Raw genomic sequence first — 24,004 nt, 5'->3', positions numbered from 1 at the left:
TTGCACTCCATCTCTTTTAATTTTTTTATCGAGATGTTTTGCTACTGTCCCTATTAATTACTTTTGTCTCCAAAATAATCTTTGAAAACAAATTAAGTTTGCTGTGTTCTATATATGTACAATGCATTAATCAGGAGATAAAAATGCCAACCTCCAACAGTTTGGGAGAGTAGTTAATTATATTATCTGTGCGAAAGATGGTGGGGTGTGCTTATAATGTTATAATAATGCCCTCATCTGTTTTATCCTACTTGCAATGCGAAGCAGTAGTGAGCGGGGCGTTTTCCACTGTGAGGAAAATATTTCAAGGAGGAAGACATCATAGGGTGGGATGGTCTATGACGGTGGAAGTCGTACCAAAACCCAAACCCTGGGACTAGCATACACAATGTTTAATCCCTATTCTCTACACCAAAAAGCTCAAATAAACAGTCAAGAATCTTCCAATTTGGAGAAGAGTGTGGCAGGGCAGCTGGAGGAGGACTACCAGCCCCAAAGGAGCCTTTCGCCTGCCCATAGCGCCGCTCGCACCCGAGGTGCTTTTTTAATTTCCCCATTGCTCCTGCTGCGAGGTGTGGAGAGGAGTGTGAGGGGCAGCGGGAGGAGGGCTACCAGCCTCAGAGGACCCTTGTGGCCGGCCCACAGTGTTGATCATGCCTGGAGGCACTTATTTAATTTCAGCATTACTCTTGCTACGCAGGACGTATCCAGGCACATGCCCGGATGAAGACCGCGCCAAGAGCGGGCCTGTCTGCGCCCGCCCGCAGGAGGTCGAGGCCAGGCCCTCCCTCTTGGCCTGTCGACCTTAGCTTGTGAAGGCCCAGCAGACAGAGCATTGGCGCTTGCTAAGGTACTGTCATTCCTTTGCTAGGCTGCTTTGAGCCTTGGGTTGTTCTTTTTTTGTACGTCACTGCATATCCAATTTTGTGTGGTTCTGATTAGGGGGGCAGGGTAAACTGTTTGGTGCCATCTCTCCTATGAAAACCGTAGCTATGGCCAAATGTAAGACTATATTGGCCGCTTCCCCAACAAACTCCTTGCTACATGGCTTTTTTACAATACAAAGAGCTGTGGGTGCTCTGGCCAAAGAAATTGAGTCAGCCGAGAGAATGCTGTCTCTGTCTTCTCCTTCATCCCAGGATTTAGTTGTAACCCCAGCCTTGATGAAGGGGTACAATGGGGATGTGAAACATGGTTCTCTGACAGCTCCACCTGTAGTCCCGCTCTCGCCTGTTGTGATCTGTGATGGTGCTGCTAGAGCCTCCAACTTTTCCCCTCCAAAGTTGGCTCATTCTTTGGGAGAGGGAGGAACACCTACAGCCAATACAGGGAAAAGGAAAAGAGCGGAGGCAAATACGAGATCTAATAGGCAGAAGCAGGCCGCTTATAATAAAGCACTATCTGCCAGCAAGGAGGCATGTGGGGGTAGCCCTGACCCAGCCTGAGGGGGGATATCGTCTCCCCAGGAGGAGCTGTTCTTAAAAATTGTGAAATTACTTAAGAATGCCATGAAGCTAGTATTGCACAGCCTGGGAAAGATTGAGAGCCAATTAGAGATCCTGACAAACATAAACAACAGAGGCCAATCTTTGGAATTGACAAAGGCAGCCGGGCAGAATTCAAACTGTACCCAGGCCACACTGGGTGTTAGTCGTGCCAACATATGATTGTTGGCATCAGATAACGCAACACGTAATACACACTCCCCCAGTGTTCCAGTGCCTATCACTGACTTAAGCCACCTGGTTGGAGTACGGTCCTTGCCCCAAAAGGAGGTCTCAAACTATCCTACTTGCCCAACCCTTCTGTTACCAAAAATCAATCTACCACCAGCATCTTGTCCATCTCTAGCAATTATGTCGGGAGCGTGGCCACTAAAAGCCGGTGAAGACCAGGCCAGGAGCAGGCCTATCTGAACCAGTCCACATCTGGACGAGGCTTGGCTGGGCCCTGTCCCTTGGCTCGGCCATTTGGCACTAACTGACATTACAGCCAGTGACCTGACTCGACCCGCTCAGTTTAGAGCTTGGCTTTGTTGGACTCACGGGACCCTAGATGGGGAAGCAGAAAGGCACCCACTCGGTGGCAGGTACACTGATTGGGGACACTGGCCCGATTTTAATAACTAGTTATTTAACATCTGCCATGGGGGCAATTGAGTTTTCAGATTGGGAGGGTGGGAGCTAGGATGGACTCAACTATGAAGAAGTTCGATCTAGGAACCCATGTGTTGTTTTAGATCATGAACTATCGATCGAGATCACATTCACTGATAGCCCCCCCAAAAAAAGAGTGGGGAAATTGTCACAGCAAGTGCCCCTTATTAGCCTAGCGCCACTTAGTTCAAATACATTACCTCAGTCTCTGGGGATTTCACAGGCACAAACGCAGTGAGGAAAAAAGCACAAAAGAAGGCACCGAAGAAGGTTTCCTGCAACAGCAGTGCTAATAAGAAGCCTTCTGTCTCACTACATAACCAATTGAGTCTAGTTGAAAATTATTTCAAGGACATGAGGTGTTCCCTGGTTCTAAAAAAAAGTGGCATCTTTAGAAGGGAAGGTTAATACCCTCCTAGCGGCAGGTAAAACGGCAGACCTGCCACTGTTATTGGGGTATGGGCCAGTACCTGAAACCACCGTACAGCTACATGTCCTTGCCTCAGCTGACCCCATAGATCAGTGCGGGGGGACCAATGCTGTCCAGGGTTCTACCCTAGAAACCCTTGTTTCCTCATCTAAGGGTCATAGTAAAAAGCTAGCTCACCAACAGAGGTCTGAATGTGAGGAGGCTCCAGCACATAAAAGCCCTAAGCAGGCCACTTCTCCTGAGATTCTAAACATTCAGGTCCCACTTTCTGGGATCCCCCTGCATGCACCCCTAATATCATAATCTTGGAGAATGTACCTAGGCTAGAACCTCTGTATTCTGAGTCCCACACATCACTTCTAAAGAAGGTTACACATTGTATAAGGAAGCATTTGGGGGAGAGCTCAGATCTGTCCAGAGAAATCTTAACTGTAAGGAGGGTCTCATGGATTGGGCCAAACAGAAGTTTCAACAGGGGATTGTATTGTTATAAATTTTAGGAATCCCAAGTTAGTTAGAGCTTTGTTTCACCGCTTTTCACTATCAGCCCTCGATTTGGGGTCTATTAGAGTGCAGCGGTTGGCATAATTTAACGGTATGCCCTCCAAGTCCCACTACCTTGGTGTTAAAGGGACAGACAAACAGAAGGTGTGTAGTTCTTTCCAGTCCCATCTTCCCCAATGCTCACTGCTATAATCTAATAGCTTTGAGATTCTGAACATCCTTGATCAATTGGACTGACTGTCATCTAATGGAGACACACTCTACAGAGAGTTGGATCCTGATCTTGCCCCTGTAATTGATTTACCGCCCCCCAGAGAAGCAGATATTTCCTCTATTGCAACTCCTGGGGTTATTTCCAGGAACATGGCAGGGCTTAAGGCCAAGCTAAAAAAATCCAGATTGGGTAAGGACTGTGGGTCAATATTTTTGTATTTGTTTTCAAGAGACTTGGCTATCAGACCCTCCTCACATTAATGGTGATACTACTTATTGTGCCCCAGCAGTTAAATTGTCATCAGGAAGAGCAAGGGGGGAGTGGTCACATTTATATCTGTACTTTTAAGGGGGGGTGGATGCACAAGTTGTTAATGTAACATCATATTATCTGGTTATTCTCCTCAAGATTTCTAAACCATCAGATTAATTATTATAACAACACTTTTGACTCAACAGTAACTAGTGTAATCCATGGTCTAGAGGCTAGGGTGCATACGTTATGGAACAAAAGCAAGACATATCTTATGATTGTCTGGGAGATTTTAATGCTCACTTGTGTGAACCCAAACTTTTAGATTCTTATGAGATCACTGATCAGCAGGACTGTCCTTCTCAGCATTTTAAACACTTAACTTATGGGAATGCATTGAACAGAATGATTTTTCCATCCCCGAAGTTAAGGGGGTTCCTACTTATATAGGAGGAAGTCCTCAGTCTATAATTGATTTTATAGTCTATTCAAAATATTTAATCCCCTCAGTAAGGAAGTTTAGTGTGATGCCACCTTTTATGAGTGATCATAATCCTCTAATCATGGAAATTTGGTTTGGCTTGGACAAGGGTGCTGGAGTCAAGGTTCGGCAACCAAAGCTGAAGCTCAAAGGACAGAAAGGCCTGAATATCAAGTGGGAAAATGTCGACAAATGTAGCTTTCACAGAGACTTGGTGTTTTCTGTTTTAACAGGCTATATGGCGGTCAAGCTACGGAGAGTGCCCATTAGTATAGACAGAAATCCCCGCTGGTTTAACCACGCATGTACATCTGCTCACAAAACCCTAAAGAATGCTATTAGCATGTCCCCCTGTAACCAGATTATCATTATGTTGGCTAGAAAGGCATATAAGTAAACCCTCACTGCAAGGAAAAAAGAATTGATTGAGGGAGAAGGCTTGGGCTGAGCTAATTGAACCAAGTAACAACAAAGATACGTCAACTCTGCCCTCTTGGCTGGCAAGGACAATGCTGTAATAGACACTGTCATCCCAACCTGGGCGTGGGTGGAGCACTTTTCCAAAATTCTTGAAATTGAAGATCATGCCCCCTGGGAAGCAGTGATTAAGTCTATCAATGGGTCCAACATGTCTCTCGATTGAAGTAGATGATGTCTTACAAGCATTCAAGCGTGTCCTTCTGGCAAAGCCCCCGGACCTGAACAAATTCCTGCTGATGTATATAAAACCTTGCCAGAATACCCACCAATGTTTTAAGATCTTCTGTGACTGGCCACTTGATAGACACTTGGATAGAGGCAGTTATAGTACCCATTTATAAGAAGGGGGATAGGGCTGAACTACACTGTTACCAGCCAATTTCCCTCTTAGACAGTTCTGTAAAGATCTTAGGCTGAATGGTGTTAGCAAACCAGGAGACCTGGGCTGCAGAGACTCATTGTTCATCAGAGGTTCAGTTCGGGTTTCGCCCGGTGCTGGGTACAATCAAACAGACCTTGGATCTGACTCTGATAGTACAAAAATATACCGAGGCCAAAAAAGGCTGCGTTCATCTAGCTTTTATGGATCTGCCCTGTGCATTTGACACAATTGACAGAGCCAAACTGTGGGCTGTCATGTCAGTACTGGAGTGGACAAAGGTATAATTTCTCTCCTCAGCAGATTCCACGCTTGTACTTGGGCTAGAGTTTGTTACAGTCAGGAGGGCAATTTGACTGAGGAATTTTCCTCTTTAAAGGGAGTCAGAAAGGGATGTGTGTTGGCACCCTTTCTTTTTCTTCTGTACATAAGTGGCCTGGAAGACTTATCTCTGCCGGAGGGGAAAGATCTGCTACTTATTTATTCCCAATCAATCCCTGTGTTACTCTATGGGGATGATGATGTCCTCATTTCGAGGACAGCAAATGGCCTCCAATCTTTCCTGGATACCTTTAATACTTTTATGGACAGTCTTGGCCTAAGAACAAATAGAACAAAGTCTTATGTGATGCAGAATGGCCCCAAGTTATCTAAAACTAAGAAATTTGTTCTAGAGGGCTCAGAAATCTTAAAAGTCCCTACTTTTACTTAGTTTGGGGTCCCAATAAATGTTGATTTTAATTGGAAATTTTTATTGATTGCTCATGTTCTACAATTTCAAAGAGCCATAGATGCTGTTTTTAGGTTTTCAAAGAAGTTGGTCCACAAACCAATGAGGGAAATTATGACTGTATTTAAGTGTAAATGTTCTCCTATCGTGTTGTTTGAAGCTGGGATTTGGAGTTATAACAACAGTATGTGCCTTCAGGTAGTGGAGAATAAGTTTCTCAGGCAATTGCTAGCAGCCCCGCAATCTACCCAGGCTGCATTTTGTCACAATGAGGTTAGCTTGAAGTTACATTTATAGTGATTATACAAGAGTACACCCCTTATTGCTTTGGCTTGGAGTATGGCAGAATCCTTTGATTTTTGACTGTCTGTCACTGGCCCAGTCCATGGATATTCCTTAGCTCAATTATGTTAATACTCTATTTTTCCAGCTCCCAAATCTCTGTCAGTCATGGCAAAAGATAGAACTAATGAGTTATATTGGCAGTACGTTTCTGGATCGAATTTCACTAGCAAGACATCAGGGGATCCGGAGAGTTTGTTATTGCAGCCGCTTTATCCTAAACTGTACCTCACAATCCTTTCCTCCAAGCAGCATAGGTTTTTACTATCCAGATTCCGTCTGAAGTTTGTACACTTCTTAGTTGCATTGCCCACTCAAGGTAGTTGGTTCAAAAAACTTCTGCCGTAGATGTGACGGTAAATCTCCTCAAAGCACTTTGCACTTTAATCTTTATTGTAATTTATATACTGTACACAGGAGAAGGTTCTTTGACCTGTGCTCTTGGCTACAGGCATTAGGTCCAGTCTTTTAGCATACTCATATTTGTGTTATTTGGGAAGTGAAGTGACCATATATACTGTGTTAAATTTCATCCTTAGTGCAATTTAAATTCGTAAATGTTATTCGTTTTTGTATTACATGCTTTATCCTGATACTGATATTTATATTTTTAACTGATTTATGTATAATTATTTGTTTGTGACTTTTATGGCTCTGTTGAGTTGAATAAAGTATTTTTTGACTGACTGTCTGACTGACCCAAAACTGGTAAGAAGGCTCTTAGTGGAACATCCCCATACAGTGGATAGGGCCACGAATATCACTCTTCTTCCAATTGGATATTTTTACAAGCCTCCAATTTATGCCAGTAGTGAATCCAAGGCGAGATCAATGCATTGTCCATCCTGTCCAGTGGGGTCCCCATCAGGGCACATATGGCATAACAGGTTTTATAATGTCTCTGTTGCTAACAGGTTTGAAGTTCTTGAATAATATTGACTGACTTATTAATAGATTGGTCCCCCCTAAGGCTACAGATGGGAGAATGGTGGTTCTGAGGAGTGATGGCCCTCATGCAGAGGGAAGCAGGAACACCTCCAATTGTTCCCCCCCGTTGAAGCAAAAGGTCCCAAGAGGGACGATTATGGAGTCAGCTGCCAGCCCACGAGGGGCTCTACCCATGATGGATGGAGGCAGTTCGTACTTCAATTCAGCTATCCTGCCGAACCGAGGGTAGGAGTCCCCTCCAGGTTCAAAGCCATTCTGGAGCTGTAAAAACCCCTTGGGGAGTGTGCCCTGATACTGCTGGTGGGGAAACTTTACCTAATCCCTTCAAACCGGTTGAGCATGCAGGGAATAAGAGCATTGCAGATAATGAGAATGCAAGATCAGACTGTTATCCTGGAATGTATCCGGTCTTGGTAACAAGCTTGGCTGCCCAGACTGGGTGAACTACATTGACCAGTTTGATCTCTGTCTGTTCCAGGAACTTGACAACTTGAGGAGCAGCAGCAAATGGGATTTGCCTCCTACTGCAAAAATGCAACTGGTCTTCTCTGTCACTGACAAAAGGCAACTTTCACAACCGAATGAAGGCAGTCGCAGCTTGGATGATGGACATCTGCCTTAAACTCAACTATAACAAGACCGAGGTCCTCATCCTGGGTTCCACCCCCTCCAACTGGGATGACTCCTGGTGGCCCTCAGCGTTCTGAACCCCCCATGCCCACCGACCATGCACGAAACCTCTGCATCTACCTTGACTCCCCACTCTCAATGAAACGCCGAGTCAACGCTGTTTCATTCTCGTGTTTCCACACACTCTGCCTGCTCTGAAAGATTTTCAAATGGATCCCAATCGAATCCAGGAGAACAGTCACTCAGGTGCTCGTCACCAGCAAATTAGACTACGGCAACGCACTCTATACCGACACCACCCAAATACTCCCAAAAAACTGTCTACATCCCTGGTCACCTGAGAGACACTTGTTCCTGATCAACAAAAGCACCTTCAAGCTCCTCATGCATGCATACAAGGCCCTCCACAACATCGGACATGCATACCTCAACCACCGCCTGACCTTCCGCACGCCCACCAGACACCTCCGCTCCACCCAACTGGCCCTCTCTATAACCCACAAAATATGCAAGAGCTGGAGTAAGTTCCTTCTCTTACCTCGCTGCAAGGACCTGGAACGCTCTTCTGCTACACCTCAAGCAATCACCCTCACTGTGTCAATTCAAGAAGGACCTCAACCTCTGGCTCTTCGACTGAACTCCTACTACCCTCAGCATCTTGAGACCCTAACAGGTGATTAGCCGTGCTTTACAAGAACACTGATTGATTGATTGATTGATTGGGTGGGGAAGGCCGTCCGGTGGTCCGACCATATGGGTAGGCACTTATCTTGACTGTTCAATCAAGTTAGTCGAGAGAGCTTCAGATCATATTCTCTGCATTCATCCTACCTTTCCTTCTATGGTAAACATTTGTGTTCATAATGTGTACTGAAGACCTGCGGGCTATGGGCAGGAATCCCCAGTAGTGGAAATTTTAGGTGCACATATGGTCTCACTCCTGGGGGCAGCATTAAAAGTTATTGTTGGTGATGTTAACTGTCAATTTGAACCTATTGAGATTGACCACGATGTCATTTTAGAAACAGAGAACAATCATTGATCAATACTGGACCTGGCCATAACCCCCCATAAAGAAATGGTCACTGCTGGCTTTGCAAATTTATGCTTTTACATTAAACCAATCCATGCAAACCTGTAATGGGAGAACAAAGTCTGATAGGAATGGGATGCATACTTTTAATAGGATAGGGTGTACCAGTTTGATTGATTACATATTGATTGATGTTAGATTCTGGTTCCATGTGATTGATATGGCTATTAATACAAGACACAATAGTGATCACAATGCATTCGTTTTTGATTTTTTGCATCTGGCTTGCAGTGCTGCTCCTACCAGGTGTGATTCCTCTGATGCCAGGCTTCTCGTGGCATCTAATAAACGTAGAATTAAATGGTGTATGGTAGAGCGATCACAAGCTTCACTAAGGCGGATTTACCAGGAGGGTGGAAAGACCATTGATGCTGTGCTCAAGTTAGCTTCCTTCTCAGGTAATCAAGCTATCCTAACAAAGATAGGTGATGTTCACTTGCAGCTCTGCAGAGAATTGAAGAATATGTTTTATGCGAAGGGTCACTACTTGGGGATAAGGAGGTCAGTCCTCTATTGGTTTAAAACCCAGTGTAGGGAAGTAAAACTGTCGCCACTTAATGCAATTAAGGCCCAGGATGAAAGTCTTATCCAATTACAAAGATCTATCTGTAAAAAAAACTTTAATTCTGCAAGGAAAGAAAGTGATTATGGTAGGTGGGAAGCATTGCTAAGTGCGGTAAGGCGGAACGACCATACTGCATTTTGGAAACTGGTTTCACTGGAGTACTCAGAGAATAAACGGAATCCAGGCAATAAAATTGCTGCCAACGTCTGGACTGAGAACTTTGCAAGCTTGTACAGTGACTACCCTGTGGTCCAAGCCCCACTGACTATGCTCAACGCCAATGCTATAATTTGTGTGGATAGGGTTTGCGGTAGTTCTGGGCATCCACCCATTACAGTGTAGGGAGTGCTTAAGGCAATAAAAAGAATTGTTACCAACAAAGCTCCAGTACTGGATAAAATACCCGGTGATTTTTATTTTTTTATTTTTATTGTTCTCATACACCTCACAAAAACTCCTAAATCATCCCCATAGTTGCTCTATGCACCCTCTCAAGAGTGAAGCTGATCATGCCAAGGAGCCCACATTTCCTCTCATATAGACGTCCAGAGGTAGATAAAATAACCATACTGACCAGTCTAACGAGAGAGGGGGAAGAGGTGAAATAATCATTGGACATTGATCTGCGAAACCCCAATTCATATCCTTCCTATTCCATTAAAGCCTTGCTTGACCTCTTCCCCAGTTAAACAAAGGAGCCCACATTTCCTCTTTCCTCTTACTTAAACCTCCCACCTCCAAATCCATTCTTGCAACATAGAAGAGAGCCTGCAGCCAATCCATAAGAAGAGGGGAGGCATTCACCATCCATTTTCGACATATTTCCCTCCTAGTCACCAAAATGGAATAGAAAATCAAGTTCTTATGAGCTTTATGTCCGTTATGCCTTTTACCACCTTCCCCTTGTACATGCCCGAAAATAATCAGTGGAAGAGTTACCAGAATTTCCCGTCCCAACATACTAGAGAGAGGGTTACACAGTTCTTTCCAGAAAAGCTCCACCACTGTGCACTCATAAAACATATGTATATCGGTGGCATACTGTAAATCACATTTAGGGCAGTTGATAGCCTTGTTGTTATCTATTTTAGAGAGTCTTCCTGAGGATAAATAGGCTCTATGTATAGTGAACAGATGGTTCTTCTGCAGAGATGCCGGCTTTATTATCTTGAACAGAGATAGCATAGATGATTCCCACCACTGCTCTAACTTCCCTTGCAGCATATCCTTTCCCCAAAGGGAGGCGGGCAATATAAATTCACCAACCAATCCTTCTAATATCTCCCAATACCAACTTGAAACCCGCTTGAGTCTTGGGGACTCTGCTATCACACACTCCTCCAAAAAGCCTGCAGCCCCAAATGTTACTCGAGATTTCAATAACCAGCCTTTTATTTGGGCATATTTCAATCTAGAAAAGGCACCCCCAGCTTAACCTCAAGATCTTCCAGGGAGATTGAAGCCTCTTCACTAAATAGATCCCCCTAGGTCGCTATACCTGCCTTCTTCATTGGCAGCCCTACGACGTGCTTTAAGCATTCAGGAGTACCTGGAGAATCCCAAATCGGGCCATAGGGGCTGTAATAGCTAACTCCCGCCGCAGACCTCAAATGATACCAACTTGCAGCAAGGTCGCGAAGAGTTTTCAATTTTTGTGAAACATTTTGGATCTCCAAATTTGGAAAGGTATCCCATAGAGGCTCCATTGACAGTGGCCACCATAGCTTTAAACATCACTCCAATGGCTGAAGAGTCAGGAATAGAGAACAGCATTTTTGCGGAATTCAGTTAAAATGCCCAAGCATAATATTTTAAATCCGGAAGTACTAACCCCCCTTTTTCTCTCCTTCTTCTCAGTTTTTTTCCATGAGATCCTAGGGCCTTTTGATGCCCAAATAAAGGAGGTAATAGCCTGTTGAATCTTCACCAAATAATGCTTATGCATTAATAGAGGTATAGAGCTATACAGAAAATTAACTTTGGGCAAGATCATAATTTTTATCAAATTAATCCTGCTGACTATTGTCAGGGGGAGATACATCTATCTTTGTAGAGATCTACACCCTTCCTCTACCACTGGCTTTAAATTCGTCATTGCAAGCTGATCGATTTCTTGTGTAATTGAGATCCCTAAATATCTATTTTCTCTCTTCAGTTGTAATTGTCCCTTCGACTTATGCTTCCAAGCCATAACCTCTGTTTTCTCACTATTCACTGGATACCACGACACTCTGCCAAAGTCTTCAGCTAAGGTCAGCCTCATAGGCAAGGCTGATAGTAAATCAGCAGTATATACTAAAAGGTCATCAGCATACAGGGCCACCTTTTTCACCCAGCTGTTACAATTGAAGGGTGCAATAACCAAGTTCCCCCTTATTTTCCTTGCCAATAGCTCTATATACAGATCAAATAATAACAGGGAAAGAGGGCAACCCTGTCTGGTGCCCCTCGTTATCTTCAAAGGCTCTGTAAGATTGCCATTTACTAGGACTCTTTCAATAGAGTCTTTATATATAAGACCTATTGTTCTAGACACATTTTCTCCTAAACCAACTGATCTCAAAATGTAAGCTAAATATTTCCAGTTCAATATATCAAAGGCCTTCATTGCATCAAGAGTAATTACAGCCAGAGGCATTTCAAAAGATGTAGCCATGTCTATGGCCCCCACTAGGTTATACGTCAATTCATGTAGGAATCTACCCTTGATAAACCCTTTCTGATCTGCATGAATTAACCGACCCACCACTCTGCTGAGTCTATCTGCAAGTATTTTAGCGAATACTTTATAATCACAATTCAGCAAAGAGATAGGCCTATATGACTCGCACTTAAGCGGACTCTTACCTGATTTCAGAATTAGCGCTATCGTAGCCTCATTCCACGAACCCGGAATAGGGGCCCTGTCTTCAAAAATCGCCACAAATAATTTTACCAAAACTGGAATTATTAACTCAGCCATCGTCTTATAAAATTCCATAGAAATACCGTCTGGCCCAGGTGCGTTACCGTCCTTCCTACCAATCAACACCTTCCTAATTTCCCCAGCAGAGAGCCTGCTAATCAAAAAAATCTGCTCCTCTTGTGAAATAGATGGGAGTATATCATGCGCCAATCATTTACCTATATCCTCTCTTACCTCGACCTCTTCTTTTTATAAATCAGAAAAGAAAGACTGAAAAGCAACATCCATTTCCTCACTACTTGATGATCTCTCGCCTAATTAATTTATCTCTACTTCCTTGATATAATTACTCACTAGATCAAGCTTGCATTTCCAGGCTAGTAATTTTCCTGCATTCTCACCGTATTCAAATTGAGCTAGTTTATTAGCCTCTACTCTTTTAACAACCCTAGCTTGTAACACCTCCTCGAGCTGAGATCTCAACTCCTTCAACTTATTCTCCAAGGCCTCAACCTCCTCCTTCTTAGTACTCACCAATAAATGACTCCTTACTTTAAGTATTTCCTGTTCCAACTGAAAAATACCAACCCTAAACTGCTTATTCTTATAGCTGGCGATGCTCAACATTTTGCCTCTCTTAACCGCTTTAAAAGTGTTCCATACCACTGCTAGCAGAGCCGATCCCAGGTTGGCTTTAAAAAAGACCTCCGGCTCTATTTGTAACTGATCCAAAACCTCCTGATCTTGTAGTAGCATGCGGTCAAATGTCCACCTACTACCGCCAGACCCAACAACCAACATTAAATCTAGTGTCACCGCTGCATTATCTGAGAGGTGGGTGGGCAGATAAGTAATATTGTCTACCAGGCCCTCCACCTCATATCAATAAGAAAATAATCTATACGAGAAGCATGCTTGTATTTTTTTATTGTAGAAGGAGAAATCCCTTAGATTCCACTTTCTCTGCCGCCATAAGTCACTTAACCCCCAGTCTTTCATCATTCCTCTCAAAAAATGTTGGGATTTTGGAGTCCCTAAGGATCTGCACTTCTCAGATCAATCTAGCTTGTTATCTAACACAACATTAAAGTCTCAAGCGATTATAACCGGATTGGGAAAATCTACTAACTGTGAAAACACTTTTCCAAAGGGCCTGTATCATCGCAGTTCGGGCCATAGAACCCAGCCACTGTAAATCTTCTATTATAAATTTGAAATTTAACTATAATCCATCTACCCACCAGATCAGACCAGATCTCCAATAATCTTTCCTTAATCCCATGCTTGACTAGAATAGCCACTCCCCTGGTATTAAAATTGTGTGCTGTACAAGCATAAGAATGAAGCCATTTTTGCTTTTTAAACAATTCACTCCCCTCTTCTCTAGTTAAATGAGTCTCCTGTAGAATTCAAATTTGAGCTGGGGAATCTTTTAAATATTGTAAAATCTTATCTCTCCTGCCCTTTGATCTAAGACCATTAACATTCCAAGAAAGTATCTGGAAAGAACTGCCCCTGGGGTCCCGGCATTTACTACTCTCACTAACCACTACCAACTGGGTGCCACATTAATTGAGGTGAAAGAGGAACCTTTTTTTCCCACATGCTCCCCAACCTGTGACCCGTTCCTTCCCCCCCCTCCCACCGCTTCCTTAGGGAACCCCCTTCGAATAGTGGACCGAGATAGGTCCACAGTTAGAGCGCACGTGTCTCCCGGGCGAGGACCAAAGGTGTTACTTTACAGTAGCGCTGACCCCAGACTTGAAAGCTGCCAGCAACTCATCCGCAGCCTTCCCATCCCTTATATTATACATCTTATTATTAAACATGACACTAAGGATAGCAGGAAACTTAATTAGTGCAGAAGCCCCCAACATTTTAAATTCCTTGAGTCGCTGCCCCAACTCCCACTGCCTATTGATAGTGATCCTAGATAGGTCTGATTTAATCTCAAAGGAAAAGTCCTGCGCTTTTATGGTTCTCAACTTAAGTGCCTTCAACAAGATTTTTTCCTTCAAACCATACGTTAGAAAGTTGATTAGGATTTTCCGAGGCTTGCTATTATTTGGATTTTTCCTAAAACGGTCTCTATGTATCCTTTGAATGTCCCGTGTGATTTCTTTTTCACTCTCCTCTAACGAGAGCATGGACTTCAAGAGCAATACAAAAAATGCCTTCAGATTGTCTCCTTCCGCTCCTTCCGGAACATGCAGGACTCTCAAGTTATTTCTCCTTGAGCTATTCTCCAATTGTTCCAAATTACTCTGGAGAGCCTGTTCAGAGTCTTTCAAAGCTGGAATATCGACTTTCCGGCCATCTGAAGCTATAATATTGGTGTGAGCGATAGTTATTATTAATTTTAAGGCATGTTGACTTATTAAATACTGTTGTAGTGCTAATCTTAAAATTTGACAGACAGCAGTACCATGTGGTGGACCATCAGTAGAGCCGGTGCTGACAATTAAGTGTCAGTGCTGAGCACCGGAAACCACTGGAAATCAATGGCTTAAATTAAGCACTGGTGTGCAGTGCCTATCACACTACTTGCAATTGCAATACGTATGTTAACAGCACTTACCACACATATCTCAACTAATCATGCCAACCATAATCGGGTCTACCTGCTGTGTGATCCACTATTTTCCTGGGGTGTGGCAGACTGTAGAGATGGGGAGGGATTTGTTTCTACTGGGAATGTAATAGGGGTGGTTTCAGAAGATAGCCACTCACAACCTCCAAATACACAGGTATGTATATACATGTAAAAAGATAAAAGGTGAGGTATACTTACGCTAAATTTGATAATGTAACAAAATTATAATTATTACAGTGTTAGAATGTTAATTATTTGGAAAATATGTGAACATATTAAAATTGAATATATATATGAATATATTAAAATCATAATACAATTCTGTACTGAATTGTGATTATATGAAATGTGATATAAAAACTTAAGGACAAGTTTGAAAGGAAAAATAGATTTTAAGAAAAGGTATAAACATGAAGAGGTTGACTGTCTATGGAGAGCTAGGTGCAGGGCCAAGCCAAGGGCAAGACTCTGTGACCAACCCCACTCCTAAATAATGAAGGTCTAGCACAGCTGGAGTAGCCCACCCACAGGCAGTTGGGCACAGGGCTTGACCATATGCTAGACACCAGTTGAAGTGTTCAGATAAAGGAAAAGTAAAGTCTTCAAAATGGACAAACCCAAGACATAGGTGCCAGGGTAAATGTGCCAGTCCCACCACCAACAGGCTGGCAGTGCAGACCATCATATTATGAGTGTGGCAGGTTGGCCTCTGCCAACTCACCACATCTCCATTCATACCACCATGGCGGTCTGAACCACCGGGACGGAGAAGATCATCTCCGACCCTGCAGTCGGCAGAAGACCACCGGAGGTATTAGGAGCCGGCCTTCCGACATGGTTTCCATGGAGGTAGCACTGCCACAAAAACCATGGCAGAAAGGCTATTGGTGACAGGGAATTTCTTCCCTGTCACTGGTAGACAGCTTACCTGTTCTGGGGAGAAGGTTGTCCAGCAGGAAACGGGAAGGGGCGCTCCCACCGCCGACAGTGACCTGCCAGCAGGACACCACCAGGCCATATTATGGCCTATATTATGGCAGGCGGTGTCCTACTGGCGGGCGGTGCAGGTGGTAGAGCCCAAAGTGTGACGGAAATCCGGCAGTACCTGTGATATGGTTGGCAGCACTGGCAGTCTTCTGGCACCCGCGGATTTGGCGGTCTTGTAAAAAGACTGCAAAAGTTGTACTGAGGGCCATAGTGTTTTTTTGCAGCACCTGTAGTTAGTAGGAATACTACCAGGGGGCTACATTCTTACTTGGCAAAGACAGATCGGTGTCCTCTAAGTGAATCATTACTAACAGGTGATCTAGATTTCCAATTACACACCAATGAGCCTGGTTTTCCCATTCATGCCTGGCATAATACTCCCACCAGTCCCTAGTGTACATATCCTTAGACCAGAGTGTAGAGATTAGATTGGCCAAACCGATTTCAGTGTGCTGCCATGTACCACATACATAGATGCTCCCGCTGTGAGATTGTCTGTTAGACTCCATTTACACTGGGGACCACAAACAGCCAAAATGAATATGTGCACATTCTGAACAACTGTCCATATAGTCTGGCCTGCACCGCCAGTCTTGCTCCTCGGTCTAATGCCCTATATCCTTTGATGGTGGCCAAAATCATAAACATTATCTTAGTTTTAAGCTAGGCAAGCTAAATGCCCACATAGGTTGCAGATGTGCATAGGGCTAGTGAGAAGAGATTAGAAAAGGTAAGTGATTTGACTTCCACACAAGGACTCTTTACCACTGTGACTCATATCCCACATGTAAGTCCTCTAAATGTGCCAGGAAAGGGTCTACCCTCCAGTACTGATCCGGTGTTACTTTGAGCATACTACTTGCCAGTTCTATTCAATAAGTTTCATGAGGATAAAAAACAACGCAAAGCATCCATACGGTTTTCCAGAAAACTCGGCACTCTATTTTGTATATTTATTTCAAATCAAAACGTATCACAAATGTTGTTCGAAGATGCTCTGCTTTCAACCGCCCCTTCAGCTCACTGACCTCTGGTTTCCAAACTGCATTGCAAATTTCTCAGTAACAGGGATAAAACACATATTGGCAGTGTTTTCCGTTTGTTCCCATTAATGCAGCAATAGCATTGGGCATGCACACTTGCATTCCTGCGATCACAATGAAATGTTTAACATTCTTCTTTTTCTGCTCCTGAGGCCAAACGTGGCTTATTCCTGGCTCCAGCCATCTGGGAATCATTGCCTACATATACAGGTTTCTCGTTGTGAATGACATCAGCAGCACTGCTTGATGATGTCACTCAGTTCACTAATGATGGCATCGAATCAATTATTACTGGCAGAGTGATTGCATATTCAGTGGGAGTAGCTAAGTGCATTAACGTCCACAGGTTGGAGTTTGTAAACTTAACAGGTATAAAGAGAAGGCTCAATTGGCTCTGGCCAAACCCTTGTTTTTCAGTCTCCAATACTGGGAATGCTGTTCTTGACAGTATGGACTCACACACGAGGTGGGAATGCAATAATGAACAAGAGAGTAGCACCTTCAGTTAAGCAGGCCGAACTTTTGAAAATTTCAAACATTGTTTTCTCCACAGTGGCAAGGAAACTGGATGGAGGGAACAGGAAACTGATGATGTTAAAGGAAAAGCACATTTGGGTATTTTTATAGCATTACAAATTGAACAGTCATTTACAGCCGCTGGTGAAGCATTGACAATATTATGTAAATCAAACAAACATACTTTCTCTGTGGTTTGTAGGTTACCAAAAGTAAAACCCAACATGTCAAGTACTCCATCCTCCCAAGCCCTGCCCTACTCCAAACCTAAGAAAACATACATTTTAAATTAGGGACTGTACAGGGTCAAAAGCTCAGATGCCCATTCTGGTCATACCACAAAGTAATAGACTAGAACCGTTTGTTGGTATAGGGCCTGCATGGAATCAGAATTGTTAGTTATAAATAATCAACATGTACTTTGGCTCTTGCATAGTCAAAAAGGTAGGACCTGATTGAAAGAAAGAGTCCTGTGCTCTGATTGGCTGAGCGTTTGGGTAGACACCAAGTCCACCTGCCTCCAAAGTCCACCACTTGACATCAGCTCAGTACTTCTTCAGCTCCGTCTCTGATGCCGACTTGTTGGCTCTTCGCTTGATGGAGGAGAATTTGACTGCCAGGACGATGATGGTAATGACGAGAGCCAGACCGAGAACCAGCAGTATCCACTGCCCCACGGCGGCTTGGTTGCTGTCCAGGGACATCCCCAGGAAACTGACTTTACTCTCTGCCACTGCTTGAACTGGAGAAGAAGTGGGGTAAGAGGTGAAAGTTAATGTTCAAAATGCTTTTGTAATGACAGGTCAGAGTCAAGTAAATTTACTGTGATGTTTGGCCCTCGGATCTCCACAGGCACGGCTAATGTTGAAACAACGTACGCTTTGGGAAATCTCTATCCACAAAGAATGGTGCCAGGTTTTCTAGATATTAATCACAAAGATGGTCCATGAAAGTGGCGCAAGTAGGGAAAGGGATGGCTCAATTGTTCTTCCCTACAGAAAGTGTGAGCAGTGACTAGGCTGCACATCAGTAACATCAGGGTGATTATGAACGGAGAGCATGCTACTGGTAACCCTCTGAGATGGCAGACACATCCCAGTGGGGCTGGGGTAACTGGCATCTACCCCTTTTCAAGAGAAGGGTGAGTTTAAGTTCTAGGTGGACAGGATCTAGCTACCAATCTGCTTGAAAGGGTGACTGACCTTGTAGACTGATATACATTGGTGAGGTCAGACTGAGTAGGGATGTTTTGTTTGAGCGAGAGAGAGAAGGATGAGAAGACAGAACCGCAATGACACAAAGACTTTGGTAATGTAGCGGCCCTGCACCCTGAATGATGCACCATTAGAGAAGCTCATGCCTTGAAAATGACTCCCAAGATGGAGGATCACATGATCTGGAGCAGTGGGCATTAGGCTGTGAATAAGCCACTAGTGAGTTACCTCTCACCATTTCAGAGGCAATGACATGGGCAATATGTGGAGATCAGAGAGAGAGAGAGATAGAAAGAGCGAGAGAGAGAGAGAGAAAGAGTGAGAAAGAGAGAGAGAGAGAGACTCTCTTTATTTCTCTCTCAGATGGGGGTAGTCTAGTTCCCAAGCCTGCTCCCTTTAGAGAAGACAGAATGGAACCTTTTCCCTCAAGACAACAGATAACTGACTTGCCCACTGGCCTGTTTGTCATGTACCTAGCTGGTGGGTGCGCTCAGAGTTAGGAATGCCATAGGGACTAGGTACAGGGTATCCAAAGAAGACAGTTGATAGATTTATTTAAGACGGGGGTCTCCCATGAGTTGCTTGTGAGTTACCGGCAGCTCTGCAGGTGTCAATAAGTAGCCCCGGACTTGAAGCCCAACCCAGCGGGTCATTCAGAGGGCCTTGAACTGAGATGTGCGGACTCTTAAATTTTGCTAGAGCTAATGAAACTCGGATGCACACACTTTGAGTAGTAACTGGAACACAAGCACACACCATGGAGCAAGCAACATGGGCAAAACCACAAGTCATAAAAAGAAGAATGAGGGTGATAGGTCAGCAGCTCGAGTATAAGGCATAGGGAGCACGATCGGACGAGCTGAATACAGGCTCAGTCCAGAAGTGGGGAATAGTAGGGTTCAGACTGGGAGCAGAGATAGGTAAGTTCCTTACTTGTCACTGAGGAATGGGTGTGTGAGTGCACAATAGTGCACATATGGTATATGTGAGTACATTCACATTTTATTTTTGTATTTGTTGGGTGTGAGTGTGCATGCTTTACGTAGTGACTCTCCCTGGCAGATAGTGCCCGTTTTTTCAGACTATGGCACACCGGTGACCTTGGCCAATGGTTGATCATTGCTGGCATATTCTGGGCACATCTCACATAATGACAGCACCTTTTCCAAATTGTGGGCATCTGTTGCATTATGTTAGACATCCCTGACGTGATGATTACACGGGGGCATGTGAGGGAGATTGTGTCTATTTGAGGCAGTGATGAAAATGACAAAATGATGTTTAGAGATCAAATGTGCATTCACCTAGAAGTAGTTAAATCGAGTGTTTGTATTTTTCAGGGAATGGTAGGCTTAGGTATGGGCAGAATTAACCGTTTACCAAAAATGAAAATCTTGTATTTGATAGCATAATGTATACATTACAGGAGAAGCTGATATTTAGAGACAAAGGGTGTAATTTAGAGGCTGCGAGTATGGGAGTCCTGCTGTCATGGATTGCTCCCCTTATTTAGAAGCTAAAGTCCTATGATAGAAATAGCTGGCTCAGAAGCCCGTCTACCGCAGGCCACCAGGGCAATGTATTGAAAGCCGCACCCTATGTTGTGCGGGTGTCTGATGCATATTTTCCTGGCCAGGCCTAGTACCGCCATGCCAAGTACTAGAGATATCGGGCATTGCGTGCCCAGCAGGAAAATGATCAATGACAAAACACAGAGGGAGAAACCTTCCTGCTGATTAGGGACATTGTATTTTTGCATTTCAGAACAAACCTTTACTTTGTGAATGTGTGTCTGAAATACATGAAGTGTGAGTCACGGCATTACAATTTTTATGAAAGTGCTAGCGTCATGTCAGTAGAAGCACTTCCATCAAAACGACTCCTTCCTAAGCAGTGGGTCCTCCTCTAGGACACTGGCCTGCACTGCCCCAGATTGTTAGTGGCCCACCTGCCAACTCACATTCACCACAAACATATTGGTAAAGATGATATTTGAATGATAATTCTTGCTGAGTTATAGAAACTTACTGCTGGTGTTTTTTCGTTGGTGTCAAAAGGTTTTGCTGCCTTGGCTGCTGTTTCATTACTCGTGTGGAAGTATTTCCTATTTATAGAACATTCCTATTTATAAAACATTTTATGATATGCATGGAACTCTGGGTTAGGAAATAGAGGTAATCCTGTTTATGATGGTAAATGATGTTATCTTGCAAAAGTGTTATTTTTAGTAGCACATTGATAGAACACCAGATCTCAATTATAAAAAAGGTTGGAGACACCTGAAATGGGTAGTTCGGGTATCATGAAATTCTGCACCTCATATCTCAAAAGAGGGATCCTCTATTTATTTATTCCTATGAAAGTGCTGTCTGCACCCATAAGCCTAAAACACCCTTAATAAAGGAATGTTGGCACATGATCTGCGCTTCTGGGCTTCTTAGAGGCTGAATAGTGATTTGTTATTCAGCAGATCATGGACTGTTTAAACACTATGGCGGTCATTCCAACCGCGGCGGGCGGCGGTAGCCGCCCGCCTGGCGGGAACCGCCGAATGACCGCACCGCGGTCAAAAGACCGCGGCGGCCATTCTGGCTTTCCCGCTGGGCCGGCGGGCGACCGCCAAAAGGCTGCCCGCCGGCCCAGCGGGAAAGACCCAGCAACGATGAAGCCGGCTCCGAATGGAGCCGGCGGAGTTGCTGGGGTGCGACGGGTGCAGTGGCACCCGTCGCGATTTTCAGTGTCTGCAAAGCAGACACTGAAAATCATCATGGGGCCCTGTTAGGGGGCCCCTGCACTGCCCATGCCAGTGGCATGGGCAGTGCAGGGGCCCCCAGGGGCCCCACGACACCCGTTCCCGCCATCCTGTTCCTGGCGGTAAAAACCGCCAGGAACGGGATGGCGGGAAGGGTGTCGGAATCCTCATGGCGGTGCTGCAAGCAGCGCCGCCATGGAGGATTCCCTGGGCCAGGGGAAAACCGGCGGGAAACCGCTGGTTCCCCTTTTCTGACCGCGGCTTTACCGCCGCGGTCAGAATGGCCCAGGAAGCACCGCCAGCCTGTTGGCGGTGCTTCCGCGGTCGACCGCCAGGTCAGAATGACCCCCTATATCACATACAGTATACCATTTAACAAAAGGTAGAGACACTATAGGCACATTTGGGTTTTTTGGAAATACTGCATCTCAGCAGTACTGCACCTCTCACACCCATAGTGGAAGCCATTAGCCTCCTCCCACTCAGTAACAGAGGTTGTGTCACTCTGCCTAGGGAATTACGCTTTTCACTTTTACTCTGATTCCGTAAGGTTTTTTTATTGGCGCTTTGGAAGCTTACACTATATCTGAACGGAAAGAACACATATTTTAAAATGATTACTATGTATACAGGAAGTGAAACACAGGAGTGTGTGGTACAGTGAGTGAGTGTGTTAAAATTTAGAATTTGTATATATTAGGGTTGGGCAGACTGTTTCATTCCAACCATGGGATTAGCTGAATTGTGGTCACTCCACATTACCTTTTAATGCATGGTTCTGGCCAAATTCCACCAGTCGCAGCGTGGCGGAATTTTTCACCTGCGAGGCTCCAGAAAATGAGAGCTGGTGAACGTGAGAAAGATTTGGTGTCCCCAAGCATGATTTTGTAATGCGGGCAGCCGCGGAGGTGGGGGGGCATGAGCAGCCGAGGTCGGAGTGCTGCCACTCGAGTAGATTTGCTACTGCTTCAGTACATTTTCTACTTGAGTGGCAGCACAATCAACTCCAATGGCAGCATGGTCTTGCACAATGCATGGCGCCGTTCACACTGACTTTTCAGCACTGCTAGAACTACTGGCACGAAATAGCAGCACAAGCTGCACATTTTCTGCCTGTTGGTGGAACTCCATGGAGCCTCGCAGAGCTTTTTGTAACTCTGGTGAATTCCACAGAGTGAAAATCTGCAAGTTCTACCAATCCCTGGTATATAAGCCAGTAGCTAAATTAGTGAGCAAGTGTATAAGTGATGCTACGTGTGCCAGGATGTGGATAAGCAGGTGAATTAATGTCCCACTGAGTACTCATATAGAGCCCCTATCTCCACTCAGTACTCTGTGAAATCATAATATTGCATCTCTTAAATATGATATAGTGGCATGGTATGGGAGAAAAATGAAATGAAATCTAAGGGAGACGTTGGATGGGAAGGGATTACACAGAGAGTTATAGCATGCAATTGCGAGATTCAATTTAGTGTTTTCCAAAGTCCAGATTTGACAATGCATTGAGTTTTACACACCTCTTACACCATCACACTGCTGAGTGCTATGTCCTGAGAAAATAAGAGTACCTCTCTGGCCACTCACACATGACAGCAAAACACTTCCCACTGAGGGTTACAAGAAATGCAAGCCTGCCAACCATGCACAGCTCCCACAGTGTAGAGAGCAGCCCATCAGAAAATGCACTTCAGTACACCATAATGGGGTATGAAGAGTAATATACAATGAACAATAATGTGCTTAACAAAAATATCCTGTGACAGATTTGACAGTACAATATCGTAGTTAGCCAGTAGATGGTAGGAATTTGAGCCAAGTTCCACACATTTATTTTTAGAGGTAAGGAATTACTGCTACAGCTCAGTGTCCCTCCCTCTTATTAGACAAATGAAGTAATTGTAATTATTGGATGCCCCCAAGGGAGGCTTGAAGGTGGTTTACATCACACCGAAGTCAAGATGACGTTTCTGCTTTGACCAGTTCCCTTTCACATAGCTTACCAGGGCTCCAGTTGTAATCGGGCCAGCCAGCAGTGTCCCCATTCCTCCTGTTTTGCTCAATCAGCCAGTCAGTCAGTGGTTGGAAATACTTCATCAGAGCTTCAGCAGACATGTTCGGCTGGCCTGTGATCATCTGCATGGCCTCTGGCCAGGGCTTGCTGTAACCCAACTTCATGGCATCTCTGCAGAGGGGAGGAATAGCCCATCATTTAGGTTAGTGTGATCGGCAAAAGGCAATGCAGTATTGCAAAACTAGCAATTATGCTCTGAGAATGCACTGCACTGCAGGTCCACTTCATGGCTCGCTTAGATGTCACTGCACCACAGTTTCATATCATGGATGTTGGGGCATGCTACATTGCAGGCTGATGTCATGGCTACGCTTAAGGGTACGCCACTGCATGTCAATTTCTTGTTCATGGCATGGAAATGTGTGATGGTACAGCACTGCAGGTTTAGCATTCCAAGTCCATGTTGTGTTTGTGTTATGAATACGTTTGGGGGAATTGCACTGCAGGTGGAGCAGTGCATGTCCACATCTTGTTGTAGAAGGAACTCCACTGCTGGCTGATGCTATTAGACCATTTAAGGGCAGAGCACGTCACATCCACGCCATAGCCTAGATCAGGCAAAGCCTGTCCTTTAGGGTGAGGGGCCACCCCCCCCCCCCCACCTTTTGCCCCTAATGAAGAGTGCCGGTCAGGCTGAACAAAGGTCAGCCTGACAGACACTCTTCATGTTCAGGTCAGGCAGCCAGGAGCAGACGGGTGCGATTTGCGCTGACTCC

At 44.5% G+C, this 24,004-nt stretch overlaps 1 protein-coding gene across 1 annotated transcript in view; it reads right to left on the bottom strand.

Annotated features, from left to right (window-relative positions):
• Window positions 1-16,608: 16,608 nt before the first annotated feature.
• The window catches only part of ACE (angiotensin I converting enzyme), a 160,071-nt gene continuing 152,675 nt past the window's right edge, over window positions 16,609-24,004 (bottom strand). The window contains exons 24-25 of the mRNA XM_069238010.1: window positions 23,218-23,399; window positions 16,609-17,990 (exon numbers count right to left, since the gene is read on the bottom strand). Coding sequence (XP_069094111.1) covers window positions 17,794-17,990; window positions 23,218-23,399 — 379 coding nt within the window. The 3' untranslated portion in view covers window positions 16,609-17,793. The remainder of the gene's footprint in view (window positions 17,991-23,217; window positions 23,400-24,004) is intronic.

The sequence above is a fragment of the Pleurodeles waltl genome, chromosome 6, assembly GCF_031143425.1.
Source record: "Pleurodeles waltl isolate 20211129_DDA chromosome 6, aPleWal1.hap1.20221129, whole genome shotgun sequence".
Taxonomy (NCBI): Eukaryota; Metazoa; Chordata; class Amphibia; order Caudata; family Salamandridae; genus Pleurodeles; species Pleurodeles waltl.
The sequence above is the reverse complement of the archived record's forward strand: the minus strand, read 5'-3'. Positions and strand labels throughout refer to the sequence as shown.